This window comes from Neofelis nebulosa, chromosome 13, assembly GCF_028018385.1.
Source record: "Neofelis nebulosa isolate mNeoNeb1 chromosome 13, mNeoNeb1.pri, whole genome shotgun sequence".
Classification (NCBI taxonomy): Eukaryota; Metazoa; Chordata; class Mammalia; order Carnivora; family Felidae; genus Neofelis; species Neofelis nebulosa.
In genome coordinates, this window is record NC_080794.1 from 8,381,493 (window position 1) to 8,406,435 (window position 24,943).

At 38.5% G+C, this 24,943-nt stretch overlaps 1 protein-coding gene across 4 annotated transcripts in view; it reads left to right on the forward strand.

The window, feature by feature from the left end:
* RYR2 (ryanodine receptor 2) overlaps positions 1 to 24,943 on the forward strand; it is a 768,107-nt gene that overhangs the window by 572,169 nt on the left and 170,995 nt on the right. For all 4 annotated transcript variants that reach the window (XM_058696266.1, XM_058696262.1, XM_058696264.1 and 1 more), the window contains 11 exons: positions 631 to 851; positions 2,157 to 2,247; positions 4,680 to 4,820; positions 6,667 to 6,830; positions 9,022 to 9,100; positions 10,636 to 10,725; positions 11,510 to 11,647; positions 18,432 to 18,509; positions 19,995 to 20,070; positions 23,991 to 24,114; positions 24,600 to 24,715. In XM_058696266.1, coding sequence (XP_058552249.1) covers positions 631 to 851; positions 2,157 to 2,247; positions 4,680 to 4,820; positions 6,667 to 6,830; positions 9,022 to 9,100; positions 10,636 to 10,725; positions 11,510 to 11,647; positions 18,432 to 18,509; positions 19,995 to 20,070; positions 23,991 to 24,114; positions 24,600 to 24,715 — 1,318 coding nt within the window. The remainder of the gene's footprint in view (positions 1 to 630; positions 852 to 2,156; positions 2,248 to 4,679; positions 4,821 to 6,666; positions 6,831 to 9,021; positions 9,101 to 10,635; positions 10,726 to 11,509; positions 11,648 to 18,431; positions 18,510 to 19,994; positions 20,071 to 23,990; positions 24,115 to 24,599; positions 24,716 to 24,943) is intronic.

A 24,943-nucleotide genomic window follows, 5' to 3' on the forward strand; every position in this document is an offset into this window, starting at 1 on the left:
TTGTTATGGGAATAAGCTTCTTTCTCTTTTTCCTCCCCTAGTAAAGTACTCACATTCTTGGATATCATTAGCGTCTTCAACTCACACTCATCTTACCATTGATATTTTATTATAGATTGTGAGCCTCTTGGGCTTCTTGAGGAGGTAGAGATCACTATAGACATCACTTCATTTTTATCTATTTGTGAGCAATCGAAAGTTGATTGTTACTAGTGGTAAAAAAAATCATATGAACCACATTTAAAGGTATAACTGAGGAATACATCTTCACTTTTCATATACTGTAACACCTTGGATTGCGAGTAACTTGTTCTATGAGTTTTCTGCAAGGCGAGCAAACATTTCTAATGAATTTTAACTTGATCAGCGAGCGATGTCTTCTAATACGAGTCGCACATGACGCCAGACGTCACATGATCCCACCTGAGCCAATGGGTCTTGAAATTCGGTTTGATATATGAGTGCTTTGGATTGCAAGCATGTTTCCAGAATGAATTATGCTCACAAACCCAGGTTTCACTGTATTTGTCATTTTCTAGATAATGAAATTACATGTCAACACGTTCATCCCTTTGAGAGTTGTCTACTGCCAAACACAAATGACTTTCTACTCTCACGATTTCTTTTTAGGCTGCTTTGAGTGCCACAGACATGGCCCTGGCCCTCAATCGGTACCTTTGCACAGCCGTGTTGCCTTTGTTAACAAGATGTGCCCCTCTTTTTGCGGGCACAGAACACCACGCTTCTCTCATTGACTCGTTACTGCACACTGTGTACAGACTTTCGAAGGGCTGCTCACTTACCAAAGCTCAGCGGGATTCCATAGAAGTTTGTTTGCTCTCCATTTGTGGGTAAGTGGGAAGCCAACTCCGAATCCAGTTTCTTCTCCTTTAAGGAAGAGCATTTACTATATGGACCTTGACAAATAGTTATGAATTTTGGAAACACTTTCTGTATCAAAAAATTAATTCACTGTAGGTAGTCGCCTGTACCCAAGGTCTGAGTCTTATCAGAGCACCCTTGCTCCTCGTCAAGTTCTGGAGTGTTCCTCCAAGCCTCTCTAGGGTATCTGGCCATTGGATACAGTGCTGGATCAATTTTACTATTCTGGATGTTGGTGGGTAGGGTGACTGTGTGAGGAGTCTCTGGCCACCGTAGTGTAAGATTAATAGATTCTCCCCTTTTGACTATGTGTGATGATTTTAACTCCTTTTCCAGAAGAGAAAAGAAAAAAGAGACTTCTTAAATATATAAAAAATGATATAGTATAATATTAAAGCATTACTTATGTGTGGCAATCATGAAGGCTGACTTTATTTCCTCCAGCCTAGAAAACCACTTCCTGTAAATGGAAGTGTTCAAATGTCTTACTGTGAAAACCAGAGCATACCTTCCCCTGTTGGAGTTCTGACAGCTAACATGAGAATTTCTCAAGCCCCCTAGCTGGGGTGATGGCTCCTTTCTGATTTCAAGAGTGGGTGAAAGCACGTGGCTCGGCAGTCCACTGATGAAGAAAAGTTTGCACTCACAGTAAAGTGTATGTATGGCTTAGAAGCCAGATGGGACTGAAGGAGGTGAAAAATTAGGAGGTTCTGTCTGTAGCTCCCCTGACCCTCAAATTCTGTAAAAATGAAATCAAAATACCTACCTCATAGAGTTTATCTATTAAACAAAGTGAAACATTCAGGATGACCCCACATAGTAGACGTTCACTGTATGTTGATTTTTGTTCCCTTCTACCTCTGGCAAAATTTGTCTCTGCCTTTTTTTTCTCCCCCCTGTTGGGATACTTCTTCTTCTTTTTGCTTCTAATTCAGTCACTGAAGACCATTCCCACCCAGTAGAGTGGAGAAAGAAGTATTTCTGGAGGAAGGGTCTCAGGAAGCATTAGGGTCCGCCACTGTGAATGGTGGGAAAGTGAAGGAGGAGAAAAGAGGGCCATCTCTAAGGAATGCTCTTCAGATCTAGGGAGTAGAGATGAGTTGGGATGTAACCTTTTGTATAGTTGTGTAGCCTTTTGTTGATCTTTGGATTGGGGCACCTAATTAACCACCATCTGAAGAGAGGTTCTTGGCATATATAATTTAGTCTAATGAACTATTTACTTAGTTTAGACACATTTCCCTTCATTATTTAAATGAACTTTGTTCCACCAGCCAATTGAGACCTTCTATGATGCAGCACTTGCTCCGAAGATTAGTGTTTGATGTCCCATTATTAAATGAACATGCGAAGATGCCTCTTAAGGTAAGGATAGGAAATGTTTATAGTTAGTTGATTACTGAGTCCTCTGACTTTGCTCCTCTTACAATATGTACAGCTCTTAGAAACGCCATGTTTTATTTTTGATGAGGAAATTTTCTTCCAGTTCTTGAAAAGGGACATATAAATTTGAGAAATGTGTATATCACAATAAAATAAGTAATAAAAGATCATAGAATTTCCAAGATTGATTTCCTTTAGGTGAATGGAGATAGAAATCACTGGGAAAAAAGATGGGCAACAAGGAAACGATGCACTAAGCTATCATTAAGTCTGGAAAACATGGTGGTAGATGTGGCCTAAAATCTTAGCAACCTCAAGGGATAAAGAGCAGGCTTTTGAACCATTTTCTAAGTTGGTAATTTCATGACAGTTTCCAAGTGTAATTTCATAGAGTTCAAAGACAACTTCTGTATGTAGTTAGAGTTTGTCACCAATATGGAAAAATCACTGACAGTTTCTCTGCCCAGCTTCATTATTCTGTTCATGAATGATCTAGTCTCATAGTGTCTTACTGACCTGGGAATATTTTTCTGTCATCTAGTGTCTCAGTCAGGACTTAGCATTAGAATATTCGATGTGTCCTAGTACGTCTAATAGCATGGTCTATGGGTGGAGGTCATAGTCACGCAAGGGACTGTTTTATAGGGAACCACTCTGCACTGTCATCTGGTAAGCATCGTTTTTCCTTGTGGCCACCCAGTAAGAGTGGTGGAAAAAGAAGTTTGAGATATTAATACGTCTATTTTTTGAACTGCTGTTACTCTCACCATCCCTTGATATTTAGCAAATACAATCTTTCTCCATGAAAAATTGATTTTGGTTTAATAAATTTATATAAATTAATTAATTATGTAAAATAAATTGTATCCTTGCCCCCAATCCCATTTTTACATTTTTTATCATCTAGAGACCCTTTGCCATGCAAAATTTTCTTGATATAAATGAGCTGGAAGGTACCTGAAAAAAGAGACAGTATTACTTTATGTGATAAACTCTTTTACCTTATAGATATTTCCAAGTTAATCCAAACACATTAGGTCTCAATATTTCATCATTTGAGATTTCTAAATTGTATGTGTGTGTATTTTGTAATTGAAGGGGAGACCATAATAGAAGTATTTCTGTAGTAAGAGATGTCATTTTTTGTTTGTTTTCTAAGTTTTTTTATTTTTAAAAAATATTTTTTAATGTTTATTTATTTTTGAGAGAGCACAAGCAGGGGAGGGGCAGAGAGAGAGGAAGACACAGAATCCGAAGTAGGCTCCAGGCTCCTAGCTGTCAGCCCAGAGCCCGATGCAGGGCTTGAACTCACAGGCCATGAGATCATGACCTGAACCAAAGTTGGACTCTTAACCGACTGAGCCACCCAGGCACCCCTTAAGTTTTTTTTTTTTTAGAAAGAGAGAGCACATGCGGGAGAGGGGCAGAGGGAGACACAGAGAATCTTAAGGACGCTCCATACCCAGCATCGAGCCCACTACAGGGCTCAATCCCATGACCCTAGGATCATGACCTGAGCCGAAATTAAGAGTTGGCCGCTCAACCAACTGAGCCACCCAGGTGCCCCAACATGTAGTTTGTTTTAATAACAATAATCCTTATCAATCTGTTTCCCTTCTTAGTTACAGAAAAGAGTCCAAAAACTTATTGTTGATTCATAAAGATCATTTCATTAATTCAGCAAGTAGTTGTGAATATTTGTTAGTTTATAGATCAAAAATGAACTATCCAAAGAGCTACCAAATAATTTGAAGATTCTATCCTTGTCTTTAAATTCAGTTTAGTCCTAAACAAACAAAATATGCATAGATGAAAATGTAAGAAGCAACATAGATACTCAGAAAGATAATACGTTGCATCCATAACCACCAGAGAAATATAGATAAGGAGATTACTGAAATGGAGTAGTTTGGGATGTTCAAGCTTGAAGCAAAGCCTGAAGTGTGGTGATTAAGGATTGGCAAAAGGAAGCAAAAATATTGAGCGGTAGATTTCCCTTAGAATGTACATTTCTGGTGCTGTATCCTAGAGATATTTACTTGTGCCTCTGGGTTACCCTGAGGTCAATCCTGTCACTAAGTGTAGGTGTGCACATCCAGGGGATGGGGATTCATGAAACTGTGAGTAAATGATACCATCTAATATATAGGACTCAAGGATACATTAGTAACCAAACACTCTCATAAAGACTACTGTTCTAGATGGTTTGTTCGTAAACCTGGGTATTTGGTCCTCATACTGTGATTAGTGTTAGATTTTAAAAAGGCATAGTATAGTATTCTCCAGAAGAATTCATAGGAGATTGAGCAGTTTTGACCTTATTACTTTGGGTCAAGTCACATGGGTGGAAATGGGAAAAATCCAAATGGTACCTTTAAGTCATCACTTTTATAATTAATTGTTTCCTCACATAGTTGCTGACAAATCATTATGAAAGATGCTGGAAATATTACTGCCTGCCTGGAGGGTGGGGGAACTTCGGAGCTGCCTCAGAAGAAGAACTTCATTTATCAAGAAAGTTGTTTTGGGGCATTTTTGACGCCCTGTCTCAAAAGGTGATTCAATATTTTGTGGGCTTTGTGTGACAAAATAATTTAAAAGTTGTAAATATTCCTAGTAGAATATCATCTTTACTTATTAAGACTTGTGTAGTTTTTTTTTTCATTTTTCTAACATACAACATATTTTGAGAATGTAATTGATACCGAGTTTTCATAATTATTATGGTAGCATGGTCCTTGTGACCATAACACCATCAGAATTTAAAATGGCTAAGCATTTTAGGAAATTATGAACATGGTTGAGTTTTGGTGCATTTAAAAAAAAATGTTTATTTTTGAGAGAGAGAGAGAGAGAGAGAGCGCACAAGCACGGGAGGGGCAGAGAGAGAGGGAGACAGAGGGTCCAAAGTGGGCTCTGTACTGAGACCCGAGAGCCTTATGCAGAACTCAGACTCACAGACCGTGAGATCATGACCTGAGCTGAAATCAAGAATTGGCCACTTAACCGACTGAGCCACCCAGGCACTCCAAGTTTTGGCGCATTTGGACTTACCTGGACTCAAACCCTCCCTAGTCACCCTGATCTTAAAACCATGACAAAATCTTATCACGTATAAAAATATGCAGCCTCATAAAATTATAATATTCCAGTGGCCTTCCTGACTTTTCCCACTTTGCTGCTATGGAGATTAAAGTCACTCCATTCAGTGTTGCTTTCTATATGTGACATTCCCTAACACTTGACATATTTATAATGGATAGTTCAGATATTTTCAGAAGGCTGGAAGGGCATAGTATTTCGGAGAAAAATCAGAACAGCATGCTTTGTATGCTTCTGCTAAAATTATTAATCGAAATCAGCTTGAATTCCCAGGTGGACATTATTAGACAACCAGAGCAGGATATCCAGAAGTTTGCTACATAATAGAGTCAAGTTCATCTGTAATTACAGTTGGAAGCTACATCTTGATGCTTTCTGTTACCAAATTGCAAATGTTGAAGGTATTTTTAGAGGAACTTACAGCATTAATTTACAATTGAACACTTGAAGTGAGATAATTTTTAAATAATTATTATTTTCTATTTTTTGAAACATCTATAAATACTGGGGTGCCTGGGTGGCTCAGTCAGTTGAGCGTCCAACTTCAGCTCAGGTCATGATCTCACAGTTTGCGAGTTCGGGCCCCACAGGGAGCTCTCTGCTGTCAGCGTAGAGCCTGCTTCAGATCCTCTGCACCTCCCCTGCTCACACTCTCTCTCTCTCAAAATAATAATAATAATAATAATAATAATAATAATAATAATAAACTTTAAAAAATTAAAAATTCATAAATACTAATTTAATTAGTTATGTGATTAATATACAAATACCTCTTCCCAGAAATTTTGACTGTGCATATTCCCTATAGAATTTCTTTCTCGGTTTAGAATTTTATTTTTCATACCTTTGTATATGATACAGATCAGTTAAAATTTCTCACTCTCTGGAATGTTCCTTTATTTTTCAAGTATAGCCTTTATAATATGGTATTCTATAGTTATGCTATTCATCTACTGAATTTATGTTTCAGTTGTAAAGACATGTTATTACATTTAGAATATCCGAGTATATTTCATTTCAAGTATTGGAGAAAACCTCTTAGAGAAGCAGAGTTTGTATTCTTCTTAAGCAGCAACCCAGTAACTCTGACTTCAGCCCGTCTCACGTTTGATGGGATTTCAGGCTACATATACTTTCCATTTGCTAGAGGAAGAGTCTGCGAGGGAGTTACGTTAGCCTGGGGTTAATTCCGATCTTTTCTGACAGCGCTGTGCCAGCCACGGCGATCATTCTGACAACTTTTGCTCAACAGTAACCCAGGCTTTTGGTGTTTTGTTTTGGTCCTCCATTTCTTCCCAGAAATATGAACAAGAACTTTTCAAACTGGCACTGCCTTGCCTGAGTGCCGTTGCGGGAGCTTTGCCTCCAGACTACATGGAGTCAAATTATGTCAGTATGATGGAAAAACAGTCATCAATGGATTCTGAAGGGAACTTTAACCCACAACCTGTTGATACCTCAAAGTATGGACTCTTTCTATTGCAGCAGATTTTTATTGTAAATGATGTGTGAAGTCTGAAATTGAATAAGGTACTAATGTGAACTTTCTCTAATCCATGCCCCCTTTGAATTGGTATCCTTTTGGTAGGGGTCCCTTTACTTGACAGAATGAACAGTGGTGATAATAATGATCATACACATGTCAGAAGTAGATAACGATGTACCTTCTAGGCTACGTCACATAACCCGGATTCTGTGTGTGTGACCACATGATAGTATCTGCGGTAATGAGAATCAAGAAGGGATATCAGCTATATTTGTAGCTGAAAATTTACCCCAAGTGTTTATTAATTGCAGCCAGCCTCTGTAGCGCATCTGTGACTGGGGGTGATCCCGGCAGGGCAGAGCTGTTCTGTCAGCTGCAGGGAGTCACCGCTACATGTCAGCAGCGTCTAAGGGGTAGCACCTGGTGTTCAGCATCATAAAGCACAGCATGAGATTCCAGGGAATATCAAATGAGAATATATGTGGAAAATGTAGCATGCTTTTAGAATGCAACGTGACAGCCTTAACCGCAGATCAAATGTTCCGTCACATAAAACTGCTTACCCGTACTTAGTTGTGTAAATTGTTTTTACAAACGGGATGTCTCAGTACTTCAGGTGTTTGGAGTCTCAGCATTTTTGTTGTTGCTGTCTTTGAGTAGGACCATGGTTTCCCATTTGCGAGGAAAGCTGACTCTTCATGCCACATTATCTTATCGATTCCTTGGTGACTCCGCAAGATTATGGTGTTAGCAAGGCAGTCAGTGGTAGTTCTCATCCACGGCATCCGAATTGGCTTGGGAGTTCAACTTTCAGGCTTCTGGGTGGCCCCCCAGCTGGTTTAGCTTCCATAACAGATCAAAAATTCAACCCAAGTGGTATGCCATTAGTTTGATAATGCCTTAAATTTGCATGTTTGGTATTTGATGACAGTCCCGTGAGAAAAGACTCTACCCCCCAGTATTTGGCTTATGTGATTGATCCTTTGTTTCTCTTCCAATGTAAGTAAACCAAAATATCACATATTCAGTTCCTACATGGGTAAGTTTGTGGTTTGCTAACGTGATATAATCCACGATTTTAAAATAACATCAGAACATGTGGTGGTCTTGGTGTTGATTAATTAGATCTAACTGATTAACAGCTGTCGGGCATGTGTATTCATTTACCTAGGCTTACCCCTTTGGGGCCTTCTTACCAGACTAGGTTTACGTAGTGATATCAATCATTGCTACATCTTTGTGATTTTTATATATTGTTTCTTAAGTATTTCTGGGTCATATAGTTCAATTCCTGACTGATAACATTGTTGCACAAGAACAGTAAACCATCTCATTATGCTAGGTTTTATTTAGAAGTCAGTTATCAATGGTAATTGCGTTAATAAGTTATATGCATGAGTGAATGGAATTATATATATATTTGATTTTCCGTTCATTGATCTATTTGATATTCCCAAGTCTCATAGTTGGACTTGGTCATCAGTTGCATGCACTTATCATCTGTTGAAGAGATCAAATATTAATTAAATATGAAAGGAATTGAGAATAAATGTTATTCAAGATCACAGAGCATGAGTAGTTACTTTTCGCTATAGTCCATATTAATAGTAGAATGTTATATGTAGACCATAAAATTTAAAATCATTAACACATCTCTAGTTGTATGACATTAATTTAAAATTTTAGTACATTGAAAAAGTGTCACCGGTCAGATTTCAGGAGATGTTTTACCTACCTATAGTTGTTGCAGAAGAGACAAGTCAAAAAGGGAGAATAACTTAAAAGAATGAATATGGAAGGGAAGTATGTCTTTAAGCTCATTAAATCTAACCATATCTTGATTCAGGTTTAAAAAATTTTTTTTTGTATGATTGATTATCCTCATCTTTGAATATATTTTAATTATATTATATATAATTTTTAATATATACAACTTCTATGAAGACATAATAAGTTATGAATTAATACAAGATGAGCAGATAAGCACATTACCGGCTTGATTTATATATTATTCCTGCACTAGGGAAAAGCAATACTATGTTAAAATGATTTTTTAACAGTTATGCATCAAGTGGGATTTAAGCAATCATAAGCTGTGAGTAAATTACTGGTATGATTTCCCATAAATCCTGTAAAAATCAAGCTTTTTTTCTTTATTTTTCTCATAGCATTACAATTCCTGAGAAGTTGGAATACTTCATTAACAAATATGCTGAACATTCTCATGACAAATGGTCAATGGACAAGGTAAAAGCCAGAGTATCACATTCTCATTCAGTACTGAATGTACCCAATGAGTGGCCACCACCCAAATATTTCTGACCATGACTATTTTCTACCTTAAAGTGAGAGCTGTATCTAGATTGAGAAAGAATACTTAATTACGATTTGCTAATACAGTATTTGGTTCCGCCATTAATACGTGTAATCCAATATGAATGAGAATATCTGTTTATCAAAAGCACAGTTTTAGGAATAAAAATTCTATTAGTGAAATAATAAATACAGTTTCTAAACACATATTTGGGAGATAATCATCATCAGGGGCTTTAGGAAGAAAAGGTGACTGTGGGTCAGAAATCTTTTAAAGAAACTTTTGCTTCAAGAGTAATTTTATATTAGAGAAATCTTGAAATTATTAATCGGAAATAGTGATTGTTTATACCTTCCAGTCTTCTGTAATAGGTCTTACTGCTAAGTAGATCTGCAAGTCGCTAAAAATAAACTGCATGGCAAGTTGACATATTTTATTTGTATTGTCAGAAAAATGCAAGCTGATGAGTTAAGTGACACATGTCCTACATATCATGAAATTCTCTAAAAGGAACCTTATGGCTGTGTAGTCACATTATGTTGAGCCTGGTTAAACTTGAGAGATGTGAAATAGATTTGTCAGAGAAATTGAGCTGAGATGATGCAGGAATCTAAAATAAGCATGTACTGGTGGCGAAGTGAAAATCAAACATCAAAGGTTCCGAGGTGTTTGTGTTTATGGAGCAGCTCTGTATCATCCTGTTAGACTTTATATTAAATTTCAGTTCTTGCCTTCGCCGATCAGTCCCTTTCTCCTAAGAAACCCTCTTTTTGTGTTGATGAATGTGTGGTTCTTTGTTCACTAATTTATTTACTAGGTGAGTCAGTCCAAGATAAGTGTCTGTTTTATGTAAAGACTCTGTTAGGTACCGAGCTGGTGGTGATGGAGAGGAAATTTACAAGAAGGCTGTCCTGAGCTATTGCAGTCTAGTTACTCAGATTCCATGGGCAGATATGAAATGAGATAGGGAAACGGTGACACGTACAGAACTGCAAGGGCAAAATCATGTGGAACAAACATGTTGAGAGTTAATTGAATACTGGAGTGGACCAAACAGTTAGCATTATTCAGAGAAGCTTCCCAATAAAAACAGCACACTCCAGTTTTCCTGCTTGAACGAGCATTTCGCATACACATCTCAGATGGAGGGTCCCGAGATGTCGCAGAATCAACATCATGGGGGCCGCGCACCCCGTAGTTTGCTCAGCGGGGGAGTGCTTACTGACATAACTATAGACCTGGATCTGTTCAGGGTGTGTTTAATCTTTGGATAGAAAGATTTGTTCTCGGTAATTATTCAAAATAATACTGGTTAGGATGGAAATCTTTATATTGACTTATGCTGGGTGGAATTCAAACCTTAGCCCATATCTTGATTTATTTTTATTTTACTAGTACACACTTCAACACATACATACCTACATTCTCAAAAATTAATGCATGTAAAACAATTTTGATTTTTTTTAAGTTGGCAAATGGATGGATTTATGGAGAAATATATTCAGACTCGTCTAAAGTTCAGCCGTTAATGAAGCCATATAAACTATTATCTGAAAAGGTGAGGTTTCTTTCTTTTTTGTTATACAGTTTTAATTTATTTTGAATTTTTTTCTTTATTATGTAATTTCTTATTAAAATGTTTTCTTTATTTACATATGCTTTTTAAAAAACCTTTATTTAAAGGTTGCAATTTTTAATTTTAATCTTTTGTCTTTTTTTCCTCTATTCCTATTTCTATGAGCATTTAATAGGTTCTTCTCTACTTAATATTCTTCTGTTCCTTTTTGATATTTTTTCCTCCTCGATATTTTTAAGGTCTTTAGAAAATATTCTTACGTGCTAAGGAGTTTCTTGATGAGGGATAAAGAAGTAATATTTACAATGATTATTACTTATAATTTTGCATGTATTTTACTTCTTTGGGGGGGGAATCAATATCTTGACAAATGAAGTGAAAAGGACTTTTTTAGCTTGGTGCTTACGGAGGAAGAGTTTTTCTCATCTGTGCATTCAGATGGTAGAAAAGCCTGCACTCATGGTTCATATAATCTGGCACTGTTTCTCCTTTTTAGTTTTTATCTAAAGTATCAGAAGCTGGGAAACTAAAGAAAACTAACCTCCAACGAAATAATATGCTGAAATCCCTCTTTGTAGCATTAGCCAAATTAGATCTCAGCTCACCCTGTGCTTTTCAGAATTTTTACTTTCCTTTTTCATTTCTAAATAAATAATGCCAGTCTTCTTTTTTTTAAAGTGAAGTGAAGGTAGTCTATTTCAGATTTTTTATTTGGATTCCATGCACCTCCCTTTTTTTTTTTTTTCCTCTTCCTTTTTGTCTCTAGGAAAAAGAAATTTATCGCTGGCCAATCAAAGAATCTTTAAAAACCATGCTGGCATGGGGTTGGAGGGTTGAGAGAACACGGGAGGGAGACAGCATGGCCCTCTACAACCGTTCTCGTCGTATTTCTCAGACAAGCCAGGTAAGAACACATCGGTGAATGCACAGCTTATGTTGTTTCACAATCATTTGAATCTTTTATTTAATTAGTGGGTTTTCTAAAACAAATAATTGGAAAATTACGAAGAGTAACAGAATGTTTAGAAGAGGAAAAACGATGTTTCTTTTTAAGTGAAGTTAAGTCTTGGTTAAAACTGGAGTTTATCAGGTGATGCTTCTCCTGGTTAGTCTCTAAAGGAGTGCCCAATGGTGAGGTCTTGACATTTTACTGATGAAGCCTTACGTACAGTGAGATTGTCTGCAGAGTTCTCTTCTCCTTTCGAGAAAGAACTGAAGGTTGGTTTCTTAGGGAACAGTGGGATCATCAGACAGTGATCCCGATCTAGAACCCAGACGAATGGTCCACACAGTGAGCTTGACCACCTCTCCACTTTTCCAAGGCAATATATGCAACCATACAGGCAGAGCAAGAATTCAGAGAGGGGCACCTGCGCGGCTCAGTCGGTTAAGCGTCCTACTTCATCTCCGGTCATGATCTCATGGTTCATGAGTTCAAGACCCGCATCAGGCTCTGTGCTGACAGTGCAGAACCTGCTATGGATTCTCTATCTCCCCCTCTCTCTGCACCTCCCCTGCTCAAACCCTATCTCTCTCTCAAAAATAAATAAATAGACATAAAAAAAAAAAAAGAATTCAGAGAGCACCTTGCTAGTGGGTCACATCAAGGAAATCCAATCAGCTTAGCAAGGTGCTGGCTGTGGGGCGTCAGTGCTCAAGATACGGCACAGCCTCAGCCTGAAGAACCTGGAGTTCTAGGTGGGGAGCAAATGCTAACTATTACGTGTGGCCCTTTCATCTCTCCTGGGAGCCAAACCTGTCATTTCCCTTTTCCAGACTGCTAGGGCTACTGTGTTCGCTTCGCACAAAATATCATGTGTATTATTGCTGTTTTTTAAAGAAAATAAGGGCATTCATAGCATGTGTTTCCCATGTTTCATATTTGAAATAGATTGAGTTCGGATTTGGGCATGTTGTACATTAAATTCTCTTAAGTAAGTATCATGTGGGTGGAAGCCGTAAAAGCATATTTTACCTTTTTATCATGTACACACACATTTCTGACTAGGTTACATTTTGTTTTAATCTGTTTCAGCACATACTGAGCACAAACCCTCCGGTAGATGATAGGAACATGAAGGTGATAAGGGCCAAAGACTCACAATGTGGTGTCAGAGACAGGCAGGTTAGACCTACTTCAACATAGTACAGGAAGTTTTCGACTCGTGGTGTGTACCAGGTGGTGCAGAGTGCAGAGGGTGGAATTATTCTTTTTTCCCCTCTAAATTGGACAGGAAATCCCAAAAAAATTACTGTCTAATGGGGGTGATTTAAGCTGTGCCCAGAACAAGAAGGTAGATTCTCCCACTGCCCGTAACAGCAAGATTGTGTCCCCTGACTTAAAATTGTATGCGTTGTATTTATTCCCTGTCTTCCTTACTCCTTGCTTGTCTCGTAATATTGTTCTCTGGGGACTTTAAGCTCTCGATAGATTCTATCAACCGAGACTCGTAGAACCACGTCTTAGGCCTTACTGGTTTTAGAGGGACGTCATACATGTGTGACATGTGATGTGCGTTGTTATATCTCCTGTGTGATTTCAGTATGCCAGAGGCACAGTGCATAGATGAAGGACGAAATATCTGGAGGTAGACCGAGACTTTTTAGAAATGTACCATCAGGCATGTTACTTGATCTGTTTGAGTAAATGTTAACACCCCCATTTTTTTTTTCTTTTTAGTAAATGATAACTCTTATTGTTACTGCTATTATTTAAATATTTTTAATGCCAGAGAGCATTTCATGATAGGTAAGAGTGTTTTTGCGTTTGTAGTGCTTTGACCTAAAGAAAGAATATTTCTCTCAGTATCAGAAATGGAGAGCAAATTCCAGTCGATGCCACCAATATATTTATAATCTTGTCATTGCTTTTATTCAGAGGTTCTTTAAGCAGAAAGCAACATTACTTGAAATGTTAACGTATATTATTCCTTAATCACTAATCTTGTAGTTCTATCCTCTTTTTCAGGTATCATCGTGCCAAACTTTTTAATGTCTTTTCTTTTCTCTCCGTTGCTGGTTTCCCAGAAAGCTTATAAAGATATTTTCTATTATGCAGTAGAGAGGCTCTTTTGGATAAACTAAGGAACGCTTTTTATAGCATCAGTTTATAGTAAGGAATATAAATGGGTGAATTGAGAGAGGTCACTGGTCGATGTGATTTTGGAGCTGAATTGTCTCAGCTTCCTTTCACATGGGGCTCAGCTCTCCCTCTGCAAGGCAGAAGCAGCCTGGATTTAACCGAGCGAGGTCTGGCATAGCCTGCCTACGTTGAAATCCTGGCCTTACCACCAGGTAGCTGTGTGAGCTCGGCAAACTGGTTAACTTCTCTGTGTTACGGTTTTCTCATCTTTAAAATGAAGCAAATGAAGCATCTATTTTAAAAGATTATTCTGAGGGCTCATGAGTCACTTAAAAGAGTAACTGGCCTATATTTCAATAAATATTATACTTAATTATTACCATTATTATTTTATGTGGATCAATAACAATTTTAATGTTTTTTGTTTGCTTTGAACACCACAGGAAGACATGAGTCCTGATTTTAGGAAGTTTACTGCTCCATTAGGGTTTTGTAATTTGCATATGCAAGATACCATAAGGGCTTGGGGTGGCCAATAACAACTTCCTAGGATATAGAATATATAGAAGTACAGATAGGAAAAAGTGAGGAGATACTGATTAGAGAGGGGGCCTAAGTAGGCCTCTTGGCAAAGACAGCATGGAAGGAGGGCGTTTCTGACAATTTCAGGCACATTCCACAAGTTCTTAACCATTACTTACTTATCCCCAAATTGCAAGTTCCTATTTATCTGTTTTTCAGTATTGCAAATACAGGATATAAACTATTTAAACAAATGAAAAGTAATTTTATAACCCGGGATGAAGAGAGAGATGGGAATGAAACTTTTGGAAAGTGTGACCACCTAGAACTAAAACGCAGGCTGGGACAAAACAAAATTTCATTCATTCCTCAACGGATTCTTTATTGAGCACCTGTTGTGTTCCAGTCATTATTCTTAGCTTTTCAGGCAGATCAGTGGACAAAATAGACAAAGCTTTGTGCTCTCATGGAGATTACATTCTTGTAGGGAAAGTAAGCAGCAGATATGAGGAAATTATGTACCATGTAAAAATATGATTCATACTACAGAAACAAGAAAACAGCATGGAAAGGCAGACTGGGAGTGCAGAGGGAGGGGGTTGGGTAACATTTGTGGATGAGTTGCAGTTTTATACACGGTTGTCAGAGTGGATTTCACTGAGAAGACGAATAGAGATTTGAAAAAGGTGAGGGAATTACACGGAGTTGGGGGAAGAATGTCCCAAGGAGTGCAGCAGCAGTAAGTTGGGAGTGACACCTGATACATGTCAGGGAGATGAAGGAAGTGTGTGTATATATTGGTGCTGAGTGAGTTGGAGCTGGGCAGCCAGGAGAAAGGTGGGGGTGTCTCAGAAATCAAATCACGTGGAATGTTGGGAACAATTTTGAGAAATTAGTGAAGTTCTTTGGACTCTGACAGAATTACTTTCAAAACTTGATGCTGCCATTTTCTATGACTTTTGAAATAATTCTTTTGAAATTTTCTTCTCCTTTTGAAATGGTGAAAAGTGACCTCTACCTTTTAGAGTTGTTCTAAAGAACAAAAGACATAATCTGCCTGCCTTGTGCATAACCATGCACGTGGGGGCCGTTACTGTTGCTAAAACCACTGGAGTTAATTACATTAATGTTCAAGCCCCTCGTTCAGAAATGTGCATGTTTCGGGCAACTTGAAATTATAGCAGCCTTGGCCACTCTTTTGATTTCTCTGTATATGAAGGAGAGAAATAGGTAATGAAAAATATAAATAGAATCTGTCCCTGACCAAACAGGCATCAACTTCACATTCTTTAACCCAGTCTCAGTAACTTAATCTAAAGCTAAAATGATAAATAGTTAGACATAGTCAAAGAGGATATGAAATACTGAGAATTTTATTTTAGGAACAAATAAAGTTATTGATACCAACTCCATTTTATTCATTTATTCAATTTACAGAGAGTCTAATATTGTTTGTTTATCAGTTTTAAGACATAGGTTTGCCATCATGTCTGTGAGATTAGGAATCACTTTATCATTGTAGTGTTGGCGAAGTCTGGCTTGTGCCACAGCCTCTGGGAACATTACGACCAATAAGGCTCAGCCCATGCCCACAGATTTTTCCCATACAGTGGAAGAGTTTAGAGAATAACAAAATAAATATTTTGGAAATACAGTTCTGACAACAGAGTGGAGAATGAATTAGAGAAGGAGGATATGGAAGGCAGAAAGACAGATTCCTTGGGAGGACACCATAGACATCCCTCAAAACAACACAAATGTTAAATATCTGAATTAGAATGGAGAGAGTGGAGATGGAGGGAAGTGGACGTATCCCGGAGGGATTTTTAAAGTAGAAAAGACAGAGTTCTGTGACTGCCTGATATATGATTGCAGAGGAGGAGGAGTAATCAAAGGTGGTCACCACGGATCCGGGCTGGACTGCCAGGTGGGTGTTTATATGAGGAAAGGTAGGGAGCACTGAGATGGCTACTTGCTCAGAGATGGCAAGGAGGGAACAATGAATTTGATTATGGATGTTGTGTTAGGCAGAATTACGGCTTTCAAAGATGATCCCCAGTTGCTGGAATCTGTGGAAGTGTGACTTTACTTGGGCTTGGCCAGTGTGATCAAGGCTGAAGACCTTGAGACGGGGGAGGTTATACTGAATTATCAGCGAGTCCAGTATAATCTCAAGAATCCTTAAGAGTGGAATAACTGCTCTGGCTTTGGGTAAGGGAAATGTGACTTCCAAAAAATGGCCAAAGAGGTGCAGTGTTGCTGGCTTTGAAGATGGAGGAAAGGGGCCATGAGCCAACAAATGTGGGAGATCTTCAGGTAATGGATAGAAGAGTTGCCAAAGAAGGAATCTGAGGAAATGGAGTCAAGAGAAGTTGAGCACAGAGACAGGAGGGTGGTTTCCTGGAGTTCATGAAATGAAGGGCTGGAGAGCAGTGATTCCTGGTGTCAAATCTAGATGGACTGGGTTGATGGCAGCTGGAAAGCTTGGAAACTGATAACATTTGAGAGGACGGTTATATTAGATTTGTGGGGAAAGAAATACACTGCAATATGTTGAGGCCATAGGAGGTGATAGGGAGAGGGAAGTGGCCAAGGCATCAGATAGCTTGAGTTGGAATCCTGCCAGCTCAGATTTTTAGCTCTGTGACCTTGGGTAAGTCACTAGTGTTCTTTAAGTTTCAAATTTCCTTTTAGGAATATTTAATTTAAAAGAGGAAAAAAATGTGATTTCATTAAACATTCCATTATTAGATGGTACTGAGCAGTGGTGAAGGCTCAAAAGCCAAGGTTCAATCAAAACTAACCAATAGGTTGAGAATAGCCCATGAGTCCATTATTAATGGTAACATAACGTTAGCCTCTCTTTTCTAAAAACACAGACATGAGCTGTAGTGTGCATTTTATTTTTATTTTTATTTTTTGGCTTATACGTGTCTAACAGGAGACTATACATATGAAATGTAATATAAATACATGCTAGAATATATTAAGATAGAGCTTTAGATTTAAAGCATGAACCATAGCTTATTTCTATTAAACACTGTTATATAACATATACATTGTGAGGAATGTATTGAGAGCTCAAGATAGTGCATGAAATGTTATGGTTGATGAGAAGATGTTTCGTTTTTTCAAAAGCCAAAATTCAGAAATTAAGTCTGATTGTTACTGGAGATAACTTTGTAAATCATTGACGACTGTATGGTGTTCTTTGGAAGAGTTGGTTGTACTTTATCTTCACATTTGGCCCATTGAGACATTCATAAATTGCCCTCTTTGATTAATTACTGTTTGCCTGAGGAAGAGTAAATTTCATTGTAGCCAATTAGAGTCTGTAAGAAACTGAAGAATACAGTGAGACTTTGACTAAGGTAGTGTTTCAGAATCCTGGATACAGGGGCACCTGGGTGATTCAGTTGGTTGAGCTTCCACTTCTTGATTTTGGCTCAGGTCATGATCTCACAGTTTGTGGGGTCGAGCCCCGTGTGGGGCTCTGTGCTGCCAGCATGGAACCTGCCTGGGATTCTCTCTCTTTCTTCCCATCTCCACTCATGTTTTCTGTCTCTCCAAATGAATAAATAGGGGTACCTGTATGGTCAGTCGGGTAAGAATTTGACTTCAATTCTGGTCATGATGTTGCTGCTCATGGGTCAGGCTCTGTGCTGACAGCTCAGAGCCTGAAGCCTGCTTTGGATTCTTTGTCTCCCTCTCTCTTTCTGCCCCTCCCTGACTCTCACTCTGTCTCTCAAAAATAAATAAACATTACAACAAAAGAACAAACAAACAAAAAAAAAGAATCTTGGATCCATTGCACAATATGTTGAATTCTGATCATTAGTTTTTGGGAGGGGCCATTCCTGAAATGTTGGGATGTATTATTCAGTCATAAACTGAAATTATCAGATACCCAAATACAATTTAATTTATATGCTCGTGAAGTATGTACGTACAGATACTTGCCAGTTTCATCGGAGGAAACATTACGTTTGAAAGTTTACTTGTCCTGTATTTCTAAAATTTGTCTTAAGTCTCTCTCCCCTGGGTTTTTTAATTAGACTCTATCATTTTCACATAAATTATTTAGGTTTCTGTTGATGCTGCGCATGGTTATAGCCCCCGAGCCATTGATATGAGCAATGTCACACTGTCCAGAGACCTGCACGTAAGTATTACTTTTTTAAAGTATTCTGAAAATTCCATTTTTAAAAAGCATATTGTAACACTTGCCTGCATACACTTCTCTTCATGAATTGCTTGAATATGTTGATCATATAAAGGGTCCATGGAATTTATGGATTACGGACCCTAGCTTTTTAATGCTCTGAAAGTTGATACAACTTTTTCTAGGATGCGTCTTCCAGATAACATATTTTCCTTAGAGATAACGTGCATTAAAAAAATCCTACTATAATTGAATAGCTATGAGTGAGAAGAGAATAAATCAGGAATTAGAAATGCTCTGCTCAAGGGTAACTTCAGTTACCCAGTAAAGAATATTAAATTTAAGTCATTTATCCAGGGAAACGGGTAGCATTTTGCCTGCTGCATCCATAGTTGTATCTGTTCACCTTTGTGCCTAAGGAATTTTCTTTGAAATGGCTGATTGGAGTAAACGAAAATTTGTTGCCTTGGAACAGAAATTGATAGGTCAATATCCTGATCAAACAGCGATATTGGCATTATTAGTATTATTCCACGAGAAATAAATTTATAAAGACAAACCCTATGTAGTAGGTCATGTCAGTTATGTTAAATTGTTTGACTTGCCCATTGTCTTTGCTCCCGTATGGATGCCTTAAGAATGAGATAGTAATCTTGAAACTCAAAAGGGAAAAGAAAAGAATCTTAGAGGCAATCTTACCAAAAAGCTAACGGCCACAAAAAGGTTAATGTGGCTTGTCCAAGTCTCTCCCTGAGTGTGGGGCAGGCACTGAATCTAGACTTTCCATCTAAGCTTCTTGGCATTCATTGTTTAATAACATTTAGATTGCCTTTTAAAGCTTTGGAAATTGCAATAAGAACCTGCAAATAAATAGATTTTTTTTTTTGTTAAAGTCCATACCTAATCTGAAGTTTCATTATTGAATTAATAAAACCTTTGTCTTTAGACATTACAAATAACTAGACAAAAACCATTACAAATAACAATAATCATTCCCATCAAATCATCTCTACTGTTTACTACCGCACAATTTCACAGATTGTTTCTGGGTTTCACACGTTGAATCTGGGTTTCAGATTCCAAGTAAGACCATTGTGTTTGATAATCTTTTTTTTTTTTTTTTAATTTTTTTTTTAAACGTTTTTATTTATTTTTGAGACAGAGAGAGACAGAGCATGAACGGGGGAGGGTCACAGAGAGAGGGAGACACAGAATCTGAAACAGGCTCCAGGCTCTGAGCTGTCAGCACAGAGCCCGACGCGGGGCTCGAACTCACGGACTGTGAGATCATTACCTGAGCCGAAGTCGGACACTCAACCGACCAAGCCACCCAGGCGCCCCATTGTGTTTGATAATCTTGAGATAGTTTAGCCTGGACACGCTATGATTTATTAGTTTAAAGCATGTTTTGATATTACCTATTGGCAAGTGAGGTCTTTTTCTACCCATTAAATTATAACTTATTTTCTGTTTCATTCACTTAAGGCTATGGCAGAAATGATGGCTGAAAACTACCATAATATATGGGCAAAGAAAAAGAAAATGGAGCTGGAGTCCAAAGGTAATATTTTCCAAAAATCCTGATTAAAAAACAGAGTGCAACTCTGTGAATATATGGTATGGATAAAACCATCTTTTTAAAATAAGAGCTTATTACACCTTTATTTTCTTAGAATGGTTTAGATACGCCTATAACAGTTGCAGGGTGGGAATTTTATAATTTCCTGCCTGTGAGTGTACATTTCTTCATGTCTGGGAATTCTATGACTCTCTTACCCGTTTTAACATGTAGATATCGATATGCCACATCCAAACATTCGAGGTGTTCTGTGAATTCCTTACACTTCTCCCCCTGACTTCTACCCCTAACTTAAATATTTCTCTCATGTCATCCCTTCCCCTTTTCCATCTCAACCCCTCTGCTTTGTCCAGTCTAGTTACGTTCTTATCTCTTACATGCTTTTGCTTGGTCTTTGCTGCTGTTATTCTTAAATACTAAAATGACATAATATTCTCGTAGTTGTTTCTCAGATGTTCTCTTAACTTACTTGCGTGATTTCTGCAATTTGAGGCATCCTACATGGATGGGTGATCTCTTTCATTGTTATTTATTCACTCCTGGTCTATAAACATACTGGTGTGTGTGTGTGTGTGTGTGTGTGTTCACGCATGTGCTGTCTCTACAATTACTTCCTAGAGAGACTTCTTTCCCCCAGTGAAGCAATAATTGTCTCCAGGTCAGGGCCCCAACTTCTGTTACTCTTATAATTCTTACTGTATAGTTCTAGGCATCAAGAAACTCTCTGTTTCTTATTTATTGGCCTAGGTAAAAATATATGGGAGATAGTTTTGAAGGGTGGGGATATTTCATGGTGGAAAGTACAGCTGGGGTCTTGAAGGATGGTGGCAACACCACACACTCGTGATCAGACTAGTACAAGTGAGAACCCATCACAGAAATGAACAGAGAGGATCCCTTACACCAAAATTGCCTATTCCAAAATTTGACTCAGGGCTAGGCCTGTTTTTCTAGAACCATTTTATAAACGTTTGTTAAATGAATGAGCACTTGTCTGGCCGACAGATAGTTGAGCAGATGGCTGGCTGGCTGGCTGAGCCATAGAAGCATTGAGTTTTGCTTAGTGAAATTCTTGAAGGGGCATCGTCCACATGAATAGTAAACAAAATGCCTATTTCCTGCGTAAGCAGATAGCATGAAAAATGTCAACTCTCAGGGTGCCTGGGTGGCTCGGTCAGTTAAGTGTCTGAGTAGGCTCAGGTCATGACCTCACAGTTCACGAGTTTGAGCCCCGCGAGGGGCTCTGCACTGACAGCTTTGAGCCGGGAGCCTGCTTCGGATTCTGTCTCCCTCTCTCTCTGCCCCTCCCCTGCTCACGCGCTCTCTTTCTCAAAAATAAATAGACATTTAAAAAGTCTAGTCTTTCTTTTTCCAAGGATGTTTTAGTCACTGTGGCTTGGCCATTCAATGTCCTACGGTCAGTGTTTTCTTTAAAGTAGGCCACCTGTTAATGAGACGTCCCAACCTCTGCATCCCGTGTGTATGGGTCCAGATTCATACTTTGTAGTTGGGAGACCGGTATGGTCGCAGCAGGCTAAATGGTGAGGTGGTGGTATTAGTCCTCAAAACCTTAATCCTTCTTCTTCCTCCATGCGTGCTTCCCCTTTCGAAAGAAAAAGGGAGTGGCTTAGGGTCAGAACAGCAGCCCAGTAGGAAAGGTGTTAGAATATGCAGCCCTGGCTTCTTTGGGTTTTGAAACGAGCAAAAAGCAAGAAATGAGTCTTAGAAAGAAGACGGGCTAGAGGCTGTGGACAGTTTTTGGAAGGAAACTACTTGCGTCTTTTCACAAATTTGTTCTCTCACCCAGGGACTTTGACACCAACTTGTGTGCTGACAACTCTGCTTCACTTCTGAGTTCTGGGCTGGCATGTGGGAGGTACCAGTAACCTCCCTGGCTTGGTGCCCGTGATGTGTGTGTGCGTGCGTGGGTGTGTATATGTGTGGGGGGAGGGCAGAAAGGAGAGAGGGAGGGAGGGAGAAACACCAGGAGTGAAGTATAGGAAGTAAGGAACAAGGAAACAACTATAAACAGCAAGTCATTTAGAGTCAGACACCTAAAAGCTGCATACCTCAGTTTCTACCCCTTCCTGGGCTCTTTATTTTCTCTCCCTCCCATAATAACCTATTGGTGTCTGCCCCCCAAATCATCGTGGTTGCCAAATTTAGTATATTTACTAGGAATAAAGGACTAAATGCAAAAACAGCAGATGATTGCAGGATGATCAAATTAGACGTTTGATCTACACATTTTTTTCATAAAACATCTCCACAGATCTCTGCTGATGGTAGAAGTCAAATTTGATCCTTGTGTGCTTATAACGTATTCTGTATCCTTCTTGCTTTTCACAAAATACCGGTTTCTGTTGTCTTCTGAATATTCTGTATTATACTTGATACTATGAGTACTAAAGTATAAAATGACTGTTGGCTCCTTAAAATGCTTAGCATCTGTTGGCTTTGTAGCTGTGATCTGTCCCTTTGCATTTATGATCGTATAGTGTCACCTAATGGTCAGAAAGCTCAGCGCGTGCTCACATTTTTGTAGATGGCGCTCTCAGTCCAGGCAAACTCCAGGCAGACATGGCATTTTCTCCTTTGCCTTTGTGTTTGCTTTTTTTGTGTGTAGGGCAAATTCAGTAGGATTGTTTAAGTAGCTCCCGGCCACATCATGTTGAACACTGCTATTACAGGCTCTGTGTTGCACCAACGTTCAAACCAAGTACTAATTTTTAAGTATTATTTTTTCCTGGAATTTCCATAGTAGTTGCGTTTCAGGGAATTTCAGGATTCCGTTCCAAATATATTCCCATACGTGTCTTATAAGGTTGAAATCTGGGGTACACCATGCTCGTCACACTGATGCTGATCGTGAGATCTCTACGTCTGGAATTACCAGGGCATTTCCTGAAACTTTTATAACTTTTACAAAAATTTTTACAAAATCTCTACTTTTATGAATACTTTGTTGATTATTAGTTTTTTAAAAATTTAAATATTTTCTAGAATTTTTAAATCTAGAAGGTTACTCTTTGATATTTTTCACCAAAATAGGTTAACCGGAAACCTAGGTGCCTGCCACAATTTTTAGTCGGTCACATACGTATGTTACTGTTATGAGATGTTTAAGAGAGAGCAGCTTTGAACTTAGCAACCCAAGTATGGGTTTTGCATAGAATATATGGCTATAAAGTACTGTTTGATCTGGGAGGCTTACTAAAAATTCCATATTTAAGACATTTTTTTTTCTCCTCTCTCTGTGAAGTGGAAAGTGAAGCTTAGCCCTTATAATTGCCTTATAATTTCACTAGCTCGAGCTGTGCAAGTTTTAGCGTGTATTTACATGCTCCACATCCAGAGTTCATTTGAATGGAGAGGGTAACACGGCTTCTTCTCCCTTCTTCTGTGATTGCAGGTGTCATCAGCCCTGGATGTCACAAATGTCTACATGTCCCTGTGTTTTTTTGCTTGTTTTTCATGTGTGTGCGTGTGTTTTTTTTAATATGAGAGGGATAGAACACATTAGCAGGGGAGGGGCAGAGAGAGAATCCCAAGCAGGCTCCATGCCTACTGTGGAGCCTGACGTGGGGCTCAGTCCCACGACCCTGGGATCGTGACCTGAGCTGAAATCTAGAGTTGGACGCTCAACCAACTGAGGCACCCAGGTGCCCCATTAATTGCCTCTTAGAAGACATATGCACAGTGTTTCTTTGAACAGGTTTGCTAAATTAATTGGAACATAAAAGGTGCTGGAGAGTCAAGAGCCATATATGATTTATGTATACTCCATGTATATAACTAGAAGATACCCGAAGTTCTGTAGTGTGGTCCTATTCACGTCATCTGTCATATTTCAGATTATTTGCTAATCGCGATGCTGTGTTCTTGTCTTGACATGCTATTAGGAGGTGGAAACCATCCCCTGCTGGTACCCTATGATACACTGACAGCCAAAGAGAAAGCCAAGGATAGGGAAAAAGCACAGGACATCCTCAAGTTCTTACAGATCAATGGATATGCTGTATCCAGGTAAAAACACACGTACCAGTATATACCCTTGTTATAAAGACTGACCGTTTAAATATCCCCATCATATTTAATGTTGCAAATGATTCACAACCCATTTAAATCTTAGTGCTACTATTTAGTATGTTCAAAATAAACACATCAGAAACATAAATGCCCTTGACTGTTTACCACCTACCTGATTCCTTTCACTACTTAGGTTAAATCCCGTCCATCATTTAGGCAAAAATTGGGGTCAGAAATGACCCACTGTTTCTCTAAAGTGACTCTTTTTTTTTTTTTTTTGCATAGTAATAGAGTTACTCACTACAGTTTTATATCATATGCAAAGTATTCCTTAAAAATTAAATCTCACTTTTGCCTTTAGCTACAAGAATATTAGGTAATGTTCCATATTTGTATATACCATTTATACTTTTTAAGCAAAATTTTACCTTCCAGTAGTCTGTGTAGAAACTGGTTTCCATGTTTTATTTTTGCTGCTCTAGGGGATTCAAGGACCTGGAATTGGACACACCTTCCATTGAGAAACGATTTGCCTATAGTTTCCTTCAGCAACTCATTCGCTATGTGGATGAAGCCCATCAGTATATCCTGGAGTTTGGTAGGTACCTACATCAGGGTGTAGAACAGCACAGTCTCCTGGGCTGTTTATGGTCTGTTCCCTGGTGGCATAAACACTTTCTATCCAACCTAGTACTAAACAGAATCTAGCAGTCAGTAGGCAAACACATTTTTTCGGGATGGCATAATTTACAGAACTTAAAAAAAAACGAACACATCATTTTTTTCTCCTTACAATGTTTATTGGGATTGATTTTTTATTTTGAAA